Source organism: Trichomonas vaginalis, chromosome V (genome assembly GCF_026262505.1).
Source record: "Trichomonas vaginalis G3 chromosome V, whole genome shotgun sequence".
Classification (NCBI taxonomy): Eukaryota; Parabasalia; order Trichomonadida; family Trichomonadidae; genus Trichomonas; species Trichomonas vaginalis.
Genome location: NC_067207.1, coordinates 19,619,350 through 19,631,878, shown reverse-complemented (window position 1 = coordinate 19,631,878; position 12,529 = coordinate 19,619,350). Strand labels below are relative to the sequence as shown.

The 12,529-nt window shown below is 35.3% G+C and overlaps 2 protein-coding genes, 1 non-coding gene and 1 pseudogene across 4 annotated transcripts; 2 read left to right on the top strand and 2 right to left on the bottom strand.

The window, feature by feature from the left end:
- Positions 1 to 264: 264 nt before the first annotated feature.
- Positions 265 to 2,197, bottom strand: TVAGG3_0366510 (annotated as a pseudogene). The gene has a single exon. A coding segment is annotated over exon 1 (1,933 nt).
- A 2,847-nt stretch (positions 2,198 to 5,044) lies between these two features.
- TVAGG3_0366500 (uncharacterized protein) lies at positions 5,045 to 6,177 on the top strand (the record flags this gene model as incomplete). The annotated part of the gene is made up of 1 exon (XM_001324084.2): positions 5,050 to 6,096. One exon carries the CDS (start codon positions 5,050 to 5,052, stop codon positions 6,094 to 6,096), a length of 1,047 nt encoding a protein of 348 aa, XP_001324119.1.
- Positions 6,178 to 6,646: 469 nt separating this feature from the next.
- Positions 6,647 to 11,428, bottom strand: TVAGG3_0366490 (helicase protein; the record flags this gene model as incomplete). Its single annotated transcript, XM_001324083.1, has 1 exon — positions 6,648 to 11,423. One exon carries the CDS (start codon positions 11,421 to 11,423, stop codon positions 6,648 to 6,650), a length of 4,776 nt encoding a protein of 1,591 aa, XP_001324118.1.
- An 888-nt stretch (positions 11,429 to 12,316) lies between these two features.
- On the top strand, positions 12,317 to 12,388 carry TVAGG3_0366480. Its single transcript has one exon. It is a non-coding gene; the product is annotated as a tRNA-Ala (tRNA).
- The last annotated feature ends 141 nt before the right edge of the window (positions 12,389 to 12,529 follow it).

Here is a 12,529-nt window from a genome sequence, read left to right as displayed (position 1 = left end):
TCAGCCAAAGATTGAACGTTATATGGTCGTAAGTAAAAAGGATTGTTGTATTTGCGTACACTTTCTTTCAGTTCTTCCATTCTATGCTGAATATTTTCATCTGATGTTGGAGTCTTTTGTATGTCGGCGAACATTTTTCGATATTCTTCTACTATGTCAGCCGAATTTTTCTTAGACTCTTGGAAAGATTCCATATTCTCCGCATACACTTGTTGAGGGTCAAGATTTTTCGGCTGTTCCAAATCTTCATCTAGTTCTGCGAAGTTAGTTTCCAAAGGAGGGACTTGTTCGTTTCCTTCAGGCTCTTCTAGCTGTTGTTGCTGAACTATTTCTTCCATGTCTGGTTGTATCTGAACTTCTTCCTGTGGAGTTTCTTGTACCTCATCTGCTGGCATTTCATATATTCCGAGACCGTTTTCAACAAGTTCCCTATCTAAGTCATCCGGACTCATAAACCTTTCTTCTTTCGTTCCGTCTCTATTTTTTACGCGTTTCATGAAGAGAGTTGAATTATCATTTAGCTCTGACACCAAATATCTCGGAGTAAATTCATTCATGTCATTTGGATGATATGCTATTAAATCATATCCCTTAGCGAGCTTGTATTTTCCAGGTTTGAAATTATATCCCATTTGGTGCTGAACCATAAAGCTAAATAGGTTCGGGTCAGTATTTCCTTCCTTGAACTTTCTAATAGCTTCTTTATATCTGTCACTAAAGTCAAGAGTATCTGGGTAACCATAATCTTCCTTAAGCATTTTTAAGAATTCTTGGTTTCCTTGTTCTCTACTTCTTTTATGTCCTTGCTCTGTTTGTGGTTGTTGTTGTGCAGGGTTTTGAACTGTTGGTTGTTGTGCAGGGTTTTGAACTGTTGGTTGTTGTTGTGGTGCTGGATTTTGAACTGTTGGTTGTTGTGTTGGTTGTTGTGTTGGTTTTGGTGCATGCCTGTGTCTGTGTCCATGTGACGATGTAAATGTTTTAGGTAGTCCTGGTGCAGGTGCTTCTCTTGGAGGGTTTGGTGGTATATAAGTTCCACCAGCTGGCACATATGTTCCATCTGCAGCATAATGTCCTACCTGACTTTTCGTTTTTAAGAAAGCATTTACTAGGTCTGTTTTGGTCTGTTGTAACTCTTTTTCTTGACTTTCCACAACAGTTGCTCTAACGGCGTCATAGGCACTTTGAACTGCCTGTCTCGTTGCTGCATCTGTTATTTTCGTCATATTTTGTGCTACTTCTCTTAACTCGTTGTCGAAACCTTCAGACTTCAGTTTCTTTCCAGATGAGAAGTCGTTCACTAGTTTTACCTTACTATGAAGAGCTTCGAAGGCGTTCTTAAAGTCAGCATTCATTAAAGCTTCATTTGAACTGTCTTCATCCGCTTGTATTTTTGTCCTTATTGACCCTATAAGTTGGGCTGCTTTAGCGTTGGCTTGGGCATCTAACCAGTCATTATTAGCTTTTATATATTCTGCGCTTTTCATTGCCTTTTGCATGGCTGCGTCGTTATTTTACTTTCTTGTGCTAAGTTTTCATACTGTACGGTTTGGTTTTGCAACTGTAAAAGTTTTTCTGCCTTTACATTTGCTTCAACTTCTTTTTTATACTCATCGCTATCCATATATGTCTTCAGGGCTTTTTGTTTTATCTCTTCATCTTTCAGTACTTTATATTGAGTAGTATGGTTTTTCAAATTTATAACATCTTGTTCCATTTTTGCTACTTCTGCTGCTTTTTCTGACACTTTTTTCGCATATTCCTCTGTACTTAGTTCTTTCAGTTGTTCTTCTTTCTTCTTTTTCTCTACGTTTAACTCATTGAGTTTCTTTGTGTGTCTGTCATATTCTAGTTTCTTTTCGTTTTCACTTATTTGTTTCTGTATGTCTATGTTTGACTTTTTGACATCTGTTATTTGATTTTTGAGTGAACTCAAATTCATTTGACTTTGAGGGTTATAAGCTGTTCCGTCTGCAGCTCCACCATAGCCTGCCATTTTCGCTAAAAGTGCCGCTCTTAAACCTCCACTCTGTGCACCAATAACTCGGTTTAAAAGCATAGGGTTGCTTGACATTTGTTGCAACATAGTGGGGTCATTCATCATTTGTTGTTGCAACTGTTGTTGTGGTGTCAGTTTTACTATTGGATGTTTCAATGCTCTCTTCCTCTTACGTATATTCTTACGTAGCTTACGTGGCATTTTAAGTGAAGTAAAAAACGGTTTTTGTAGTTTAAAACATGCGGCTGTCACTTTTTTGTTTGCATATCTCTTATATAGTGAAAAACGGTTTTGTCACTTTTAAAAAACGGAGTTGTCTGTCACTTTTTAAAAACGGTTTTGGTTTTTATCACCGGCTGGTCGGCTGGGGTTCGGTCCTCCTCTTGGGTCTTGGGCAAAATTTCTTAGGGGCTAGAAGGGGCGCAGCCCCTGGAAGCCCCACTTACCTGACCTAATATTATATAAAAAGTCTCTTTAATATCTATATTTCATATTTTTATCGATTTTTAAAGTTTTTGCGAAAAGTATTCAATTATTTTTGCTATTTGGTCGGGTAAATGTCAGATTTGCGACATTTTCTGATATGATATTCAGATTCTACGTTGATAATAATGCTTATAGAACCCTCTTGCTATTGTGTCAAAATTGCGAAACCGATAGCAAAAATATCTCGCAATATCAAAATTGAGATATTGAGTGAATTATGCATTATAGAGATTAAAAATCTGATTTGTGAAAACATCTCATCAGTTTCTAGCTAATTCAAAAATCTTTACTATCTTATTCGATTAAAATGAAAAGGGAATAGTTTCATTATGCTTTAAATGACAGCCTTATAATATAATCATAGTTTTCGCTCAATATGCAGCATTTTTTTTTCGAAATCTATGGTCAATATCCTAAATACTGATTGCTTTGCATTCATATCTCTTACATTTTCTATACCCACATCACTATTCATTGCTATTCCTATCTTTTTCATTTTTGTTTGTTTCTCATAATTTCTCAAAAAACATGATAACTTGATATTTGTAAATATCATACTTTATAACGTAAATAAGAACTTGACCTATTAAGAAAAGCAGTAATGAAAAGAAAATCTGAAATTCATAAAAATTACAAGTTTCTGATGACAATTAGCTTAATTAAACCAGGTACAAGATTATATAATTGTATTTTCTATCCAATTATCCATATAATATCTTATCCAGAAAAAATAACTTGATCAATACCAAATGATTTTTTAACTAGTAAATAAAGTATTTTCTTTACACACACATTGTATATCATAGTTTGTTTTTTTGGTTTCGCAAAACATCCAAAAACAAATATGCTATAAAAGTGACAATTTTAGCAAAACGAAACCCTTATTTTGAATTAAAAAATCGGTTTCTATTTAAAAATTCACGATAACAAACAAAAAATTCCTATGAAAAGGACAATATGAAGCTATGTATACCAATCTCAATGATTGATTTATCACTTTCACCAAAATAGATTAAAAATTGAATGAGTGAAGCGGTTTTCAATTATTAATATGTTTTAAAAAATTAATGATTTGCATTATGGATTTGATACAGGCATGCTTTTGGGTCAAGCTTTATGATGTTTTCTTCAAATAAATTAGTAAAACTAATTGAATTATTTTCAGAAATGTAATAAACATCCACCAATTTTAGTTTCATGAGATTACTATTCGATGCTTATAGATAATGTGCTATTATTTTCTCACTTTCTTTGAAAAAAATCTATGATTTTGTTGATTTCCCATTTGTAATATTTCGAAACATGATAAAAGTGAATACTGAATAAGTTCATTATAAATTATTCATTATAAAAGAGTTTTTTATTGAAATTTGATTTTCAAATTAAAATGTCTAAAACTAGGGTTTGATTCTAGAATTCAATATTTGTGTATGATGCGATACTCATGTGCATTATCCAAAGCATAATTTTTCTAATAATTTTTATGATATAAATGATTCATTAGAATCGTAATATATCATTTTTATGATCAAAATGAAATTCAAATAAACAAACTTTATTTCATAATATAACAAGGAAAATATAATTGTAAACTAATTTTCAAAATGAGAGAGTTTTCTATATTGTTATTTTTTGCAGGAAGAGAAACAAAGAAAGTCTTACGATTTCCTTTGCCTTTCAAAAAGATTTCACCACGTTCTTCGATAATGTAGTCTAGACCATCTATTAGAGATTTAGTGTCATCTGATATCTGAACGCGTCCAAGGATCATTGAATTTGTAAAGCTTCGTGTTAAATGATTTACTGTTTACAAAAAAAAAATGTTTTAAGAAATTAAAGATATTTTAAAGCGTTATCTATTTTGAACGTTATGGTATAAAAGTATTGAGAAAATACCTAATTAGTTTATTAATATTAATACATGAAAAACAGAACCAAAATAAAGAGTAAGAAATTTGATCAAGGCGGATAAGAACCTTTAAATTTGTTTAAAAATAATAATAAAAATCATTGGTTATAGAATTACATTTTAATAAAATTTCGATGATTTTAGAATTGAGTAAATTTATCCCAAAATTTCAATATGTTAAATAAAAGATTTAAATATTTTGGTGTATTAGCTAATTCAAAGTTTCATTTTACTCTTAAATTAAGATTAGGATTGAATTTACTTGAATGTATATTATTGAAATATCATGCAATTGAATTTTTCAAAGAGTTTTAAAAATAGATTTATTAAATCCTTCGTATACGTTTCATTGTGGAAGTAGATTGCATAATTAAAAATTTTTCTCACTCAAAAAATTGTGAATTACAGGAAAAGTGATAATTAAGGACTCAAATATAATTTGTTAATTTGTTGAAAAATATTAGTTTGAAGAGAAAATATGCATTTGTTCATTTTGTCAAACTTGCTGATTTTTTGAAAAGTTGATATTTTCAAATACACTCAAATTAATTCGATATTAATCATTTCTATAATACTATTTAAATTTTGAGTTTTTTTCTCCAATGTTTACTGTCAAAACCTTTTTTGCCCAATCTCAAAATTTCTAAAACCACTGATGATGGAAAAAAGAGCACTTATTCTCCCAATTCTAGGCATCTCTAGTATGTTAAGAATCCATCAAGCAATTGCTGATTGGGAAAACTATTATCCCCCTGGAGCTCCAATCTACATTAACAATGGTTCTAGCAGAATTACAGAGTCTAATGATGTATTTGTTGATAATTGTGTATTCCAAAATTTTAGCCCAAATGGAGTAATTCAAATTGACGCAAGTAATAATCTTCTTGTCCTTAGTTGCTCATTTTTGAATTCATACTCTCAAAACTCAAATGGTGGCGGCTCTATATACAAGATGGGTGGACAAAGCGTTCAGGCTCGAATCTGTAGCTATAATACATCAGAATCAATGAGTACAGGTTGGGGTGGTCATTCTTATACAAAAGCGAATGGTGACAGTGTGAGTTTAAACTCTCTCTATCAATCTACAATAGCAATCTCTAAAGGACATTATAATTGTGTTGCAATGTCACAAGGAAATCAACTATTGACATCTTCCAATATTTCGTTTGCATATAATACAGGCAACGTCGCCTATGCGCTTTGGGAGACAACAGGTGTTGGCGTATTCAACTATTCAACAATATATAACAATACAGTACTCAAAGAATATATTGGTTTCCATGGATCTTCATCCCATAAAATAATAACTTGCAACTTCCTTGATAACAAAGCTCCAAGTGGTAGTGCGGGAATAGTTGGAAGTGCACCTCTTAACATTTATAACACTATATTTAAAAATAATACAGGTCAATATATTTTCAATTGCGGTTCTGGTTCTTCAGTAACAAATTGTAGCTATTTATCAAACAATGTAATTGCTATTTTAAACCCCTCGAGTTCAGCAATAATTGGTGATAGTATTAATCTTTCATTTCATCTTAATCATCTAAGTACATTTAACTGTCAAAATGAATATTCTTTAGACTTTTCTAATCCTGTTCTTGTCAACACCGGAGAAACAAAAAAAGTAGAAGAAACTGAAGATTATAAGTCTAATAATGACATTAGTCCTGTTTATATTCTTATGGCTATTGGCTTTAATTAGTTGTATTATTTGTATAAACCCACTATCTTATTTTTTTAAATCCGAATTTATGTTTAATACTATGTTACTGAGTGATGTGAGAAGATATCTTGAATAAATTCATAATTATCTGCGAGATTGAAGATAGAATATTGAAAATGAAATTATGTATTATAAGCCTGTATGTACATCCCTATAACTGAACGTTTTGGTTAAAATTCAATCATACATATATTCAATAAGACATATGGTTTTGTTCATGATGTATACATGGAAATAGGAATGTGTTTGATGGTCATTTCATACAAATAGGCACATAAATTTATAATTTATGAAATTCATAATCTTTGTGTACCAATCTTCTCAATGAACATATAAAATTGAAATGATCTGCTTATGTTATTATTGAAAAGATGATTTTTTGTTGTTCAAATGGAAAAATAATTTTCAAAATTACACCAAAACAAAAAAGGGAATAATAAAAAACATTCTTTTATTCGTAATGAAATAAAAATGAATATAAAGAGATATATAATTCATAAACTTTTGTTTTTGTAGAAAAAAAATCAATTTCACTTCTTGTTGTGGTCCTTGTCGATCTTGTCCAACTTGTTAAATAGTGTATCCAAGACAGTTGACTCAATAATCTTCTGACCTCTTCTTGTGTCGTCAGATTTGTTGTCACTCTTCAAAGGAACAGGGATAAATGGGACAACAGATGGCTGGGCGTTCATTTTGAGGGGAACTGCGATTCCCTGTGAGCCGGCTGATGCTGCAGCTTGAGCGGCTTGTGCAGCTTCTTGAGCTTGCTTCTCGGCTGCCTTTTCTGCTGCAGATTTAGGACCTCTCTTATGCCTTACTGGCAATGCTGCCGCTGGTTGTGGCAACGGTGGTGGTGGTGGTTGATTCTTCTTATTCTGATTTTGTTGTGCCTGGTTTTGCTGAGCCTGTGCAGCAGCGGCGGCCTGGGCAGCTGCCTGTTGTTGCTGTGCAACTGCAGCTTGTTGTTGGGCATATGCGTATTGCATATAATACATTTGCTGAGTTAAGGCCGGATTCATCTGCGGTGGTTGTTGTGCCTGTTGTTGCTGCTGTTGTGGTGTTGGCTGGGCTGGTTGTGCAGCTTTACCCTTAGATTTCTTATTATTATTCTGGTTAAGCATCATTTGTTGCATCTGTATCTGCTGTTGTACTTGTAGAGGCATTTGTTGTACAACTGGCTGCTGATAAATGACAGAATACTGAATTGGTGGTTTAATTTGTGGCGGATTCTGAGGAGCAGTCGCTGGAGGCGGAGGTGGCGTTTGTTTCTGGTCCGAAATCACCATTCCTCTGTTAGAAATCGCCTGGGAAATTGTCTGCTTGTTGTACCTGTAGATTGCCAAGATGTTTCTCACAACGTCATCAGTGAAATACTTGTTGTTCAGAACCCAAGTCAATGTTTCATTCAGAATCTCATTTGTAATTTGGTGCTCGACAAGTAATTGATAGACAATGTTTGGCTGCAATTTGCCCATCTGTAACAAACTAGTAATGTTAGGTGAACTGAGTTTGTTTTCTCTCAAAATCTGGAGAACGAAATCAGGAGGCAAAAGTTCTTCTGTGAGGGCATTCATCAAGTTCTGGGATGCGATACGCATTTCTCTGACAGATTGAAGGAATTCTTCATTCGACATCTCGTGGTTTCTCAGTCTGACTTCTGGAGGAACCATGATGACACTTGGTGGTGGTTTTTCTGGAACCTTCATGACGATTTCCTCTTTGATTCTTGCAGCTTTAGGATTGGTGGTCGTTGGTTCAGGAGGTGAAGTGACTTTGGCGGTTCTGCCACATCTTGTTGTCTTTGGAATTTGTGGCTCTTCATCGGAGAAAGAAGAATGAGAAACACGAGGAGAAACTGATTGTGCGATTGCTGTGATTCTCTTCTCAACGATTGCTGAGTTATTTTCGGTTGCTTTGAAGAGTTTTTCGTAATTTCCGAAAACGTCAATTCCTTCTCTTGTTTCACCGATATCAACATCAGGTAAATTGTTCGCTGCTTCCATACCGAACTGGCAGCAGAAACTGAACAAGAGATAATCAGTCTCAACTGTCCATCCGTCTGGCAATATTCCTGAGAAATTATCCTTGCGCTGCTGCTCTGTCATCGCGAGATAATTTCTGATTGCGTGCATTGCGATGATGTTTGGTTTCTGGTTTGCAATGTTTTGGCCGACAATTTCGATTACATCCTCTGTATTCGTCATTTGGTTCGGCAAAACAATGGAAACATCGTGTAAAGAGAATTTCATGATTTCTTCCTGCATCAAACGACAGAATTTGACACTTTCTTCCGGTGTCTTTCTTATCAAATTGCAGAGAGCGAGGACTTCTTCTCCATCATCATTTCCTTTGTTCGTAGGAATGCCGTATTCACTGAGCATTGCGATGACTTGAAGAACTTCGTTTTCATCCCATTCTGGACTCTTTGGATTCCACTTGAAAATGTCAACACAGAACTTCAATGCCAATGATTCATCCTTGATCTTTTCGTCTTTGTAATGTGTGGCGAAAGAGTTGACATCGACCATCATTTCTCTTCTCAAATCATCGTATCTGACATGCCAGAAAGAACTGCTTTGTTTGAGGACTTCTTTCAATTGTTCTTTCGTTGGAAGATCGCTCTTGTCAGTCCAGTATCTCCTTGGATACAATTCTTCTGTCAACTGAGAATATGCTTCAACGGCAATTCTGTCATTTGCAAATTGACATGTTTTGGCAAATGACTTGTAAACCTTTGATTCTGACAGAATTTGTTGGATGATCTTTGCGTCGTTGTTATCTTCGTATGTTTGGGAATACAATTCTGTCCATTCTTCAGCAGTTACCGGTACTTGTTTCGCTGAAAGTTCTTTGGCAATGTAACATGCGATGTAAATAACATCGTATGTATTTGTTTCAGCGAGCATTGACGAGAATGACATGAGAATACGAGATTTTGTCACTTCTTCTGACAATTTCATGTCTTCTGCTATCTTCTTGATATCGAAAACACCGAATTTGCAGACATCGTCAACGAGTTTTCTGACGGAATTCAATGTGATGTCTCCGTTTGCAGGAACTTCGTCGTTCTTAGAGTAGATGTGGTGCCAGAATTCCTTGGAAGTCTCTAAACTGGAGATAGGAATCTGGTTGAATTCCTTGTACAACTGCGTGATCATGTCTGGATAGACAACGTCCAATGTCTGCGTTTTCTGGTCTTTGGAGCGACTCCATGGTGAAGTTGTTGCAATGGAGTATCTGACGAGTTCCTCCGCCTCCTCCTTCTCCATGCCTTGGGCGTAGAATTCGTCCGTGTTGAGGACATGGCCGTAGATGGCTGTTTCGGCGGACTCGGCAGTGATTAAGCGCTTGACAGCAACTTGTGAGCATCTGCCGAGGTATTCTTGGATGTGGAGGTCGGTTTGGAAATCTTCGTCGATATCGTAGAAAACGAGAGTGGAAATGTCCAAGTTTTCGATGACTGATGAGTTGATGTTGCGAGTCATTAACAATGCGCCGCATTCGAAGGTCTTATCGAAGGATTCGCCTGGAATTGGGGAACTGAGAAGAGTTGCTGGGACACCTTTGTGTACAAGGAACTCCTTAAGTAAACGTAATACTGCGAAACCATTTGCGATGACGCCACAAACAGTTTTAGATGAAGTGCACTCCATTGTGATCTTCAAAACCTCTTGGAACTTGGCAGAACACTCGCCTGAGAGCTCAAGAATGTCTTCTTGTGTCGGAGCAGAGCCAAGTTCTTTAGCCTTGCGACCAATTATGATATCCTTGAGTTCTGGAACAAGGAATTGGTGCGAGTATGCACATTGTAGGAAGAAGACTTGGACTTGGAAGTTGTCGTAAAGCTCGAGGTTGTAATTTTTGAGATGATTGTATAAATAATCGTAAATGAGGCCGGCATTGAGATCTGGGACCATGATTAGCTCTTCGTATGCCTTGTACTCTTGTCCAGTAATGGTAGCGACTTCGTATGATGAATGAATTTGAGAATAATCATCGTTCTGTTGATCGTAGAGATAGATCTTGTGGCCAGGAAGTCTTGTGACCCAAACTGGGACCTTGAATTGATCGTTTGTCTGATCAAAGATGATGAATCCCCATTTAACTTTATTAACTGCATTCATTGCGCGTTGTAAGAGTTCATGGGTCATGACGATGATATCGAACTTAGCGCCAATCTTGCCCTGGAACTCTTCGCGGGAAATGATGCTTCTGGCTCCTTTATATTCTGGATATTCGCACCAGTACAAGTTCGAAGCGAATCTGAGTGTCTCGACCCAAGTGTATGTATCGTCGCAGATAAGAAGCGTTGGGTGGTTTTCGTTGAGCTTGAAGACTGCTGTGTTGAGGAATGAGGTTATAGCGACAGTCTTTCCGATACCCTGAGGAATTCTGACGACTGGGGTCTTATTGGCTGAAATTGTCTTAACGAGGAAGTTGAAAATCTCTAATTGTGCGTCCGATAATTTAATATCGTGGAGTAAATCATGTGGCTCGAGAGTTTCTGGGAATTTCTTGTAGTCCGACTCTTCGTCAATGATCTTCGTCTTTCTCCAGTAGTTTTCGATAATTCTTGGGAAATCATAGGCATTTGCAGCACAAAATAGGGAAGGAGCCTTGCCTGCAATGGTGTCCTCCGTTTCCCATGATGCTGACTCTTCATCCATGCCATTCCACTTAACGAAATAAATAACCGTTTTTTCCTTTTTCTCGTTTTGGTCCTTGAGAAATTCCTCTTCATCGTCTTCGTCGATCGGCTCAATAAGGTATGTGTTCGGACTATAGGCGTAGCGATGAGTTATAATTCTATCCATATATAAACAAGGGACAGATATAGGGGATGACATCGGCTCTATGAGCTCGGATGTCAAATTCGAAACGATGATACCTGGGGAGGTAGAATTCTTGAATTCCTTGAGTTTCTTCTGGTAATCTTTAGAAGAATGGAAAACGTCCTCTCCCACTTTAACAGTACGAATAATTGATGATCCTTCCAGGCTGACAAGGTACTCTGGATTGGTTGTGTTCGCAGTTTGACAGAAAATATCTTGAATTTTGTAAGAATCGATTTGGAAAGAATCCGAGGAATTTTTTTCGGATGAATTATTTTCTTGATTTTCGTGAGCCTCATTATCTGTCTTGGCGGAACGCTCCATCGAGGTTTCCTTTTTTCCATTATTTTCGCCTTGTTCTGGCTCTTCTGGCTTGGTGTTTTCTTGGGCAACTTCACCGGCATTTTTATCGGGAACAGGTTGCTTTGACTTGAGACCATTGTCCCCATCTGCCGTAGGGGGTGAATTACTCATTGAAATCTGATTGACAAAACTTTCTTTTTTGAATGGTATATTTGGCGGGATTTCATTGATTCACTAAACGCATAAAATTGAATCCATATATGATAGCTATCGATAATATTCAAACTATGGATAAAATAAATTTTGTTGTCCCTTTTGAGAAAAGTGAAAATTCAACACTTTTCCGTTAAAATGTTGATCCAAATATTAGTGAAATTCTAATGTTTTTCCATGTTTAAACCGAAATATTTTTCTTTTATTGGAAGTTTATTCAGTACAAGATTTTTTTTATCTCAATTTTTTTTGAATTTGCTTCTGAAACATAAAGCCTCTAAACACATCACAAAATAATATTGGATCACATACTAATGAAATAAGATAAGAACTTGGCATGAGTTCGGTGAATTAAATATCTTATTATAATACGTTTTCCATTATGAAATTTGATATATATTACCACTAAACTTTCGGGTATGATTTTTATTTAGATTAGATTTCCTCATGAGCAGTTACATTTCGCAGTTTGATATCATTGCTGCTATTCTATCGTGAGAAGACGTGTGTAATTCAAAAGATGCATTTGAGTAGAAATTTTCAATTTAGTGGTGCATTCTATATTGCAATGATTCTCAGAGAATTGGAAAATAAAAGACAATAGAGTAAGTATTTTGAAAGAAATTGAATATATAGGATTATCAAAAAGAAAGAAAATATCATTTTTTCAAAGTAATAAACTAAATGGAAGAAATAATATAAATTTTGAAAATATATATGAAAAAGTAAAAATTGAAAGCAATGAGTTGATAAATTGCTATACATGGTTGAACAAAAGTAAAGAATCAAGAATAATAATTAATATTATAATTTTATTCATTAAATACTTTAAAATTAAGTAATTATTGTAAGGGGGTGTGGCTCAGTGGTAGAGTGCGACTTTAGCATAGTTGAGGCCGGGGGTTCGATTCCCCCCATCTCCATTTTTGATTTTTTTTTAATTTGTGTTCAGAGAGATACTTAAGGGTGCACCCGTATGTACGTTTATTTGAGAGGAGGAGGATTACCCTCTCAATTTTGAGGGATTCGTTAGTTTATTTTCTCGATGAATATGCAATAAAATT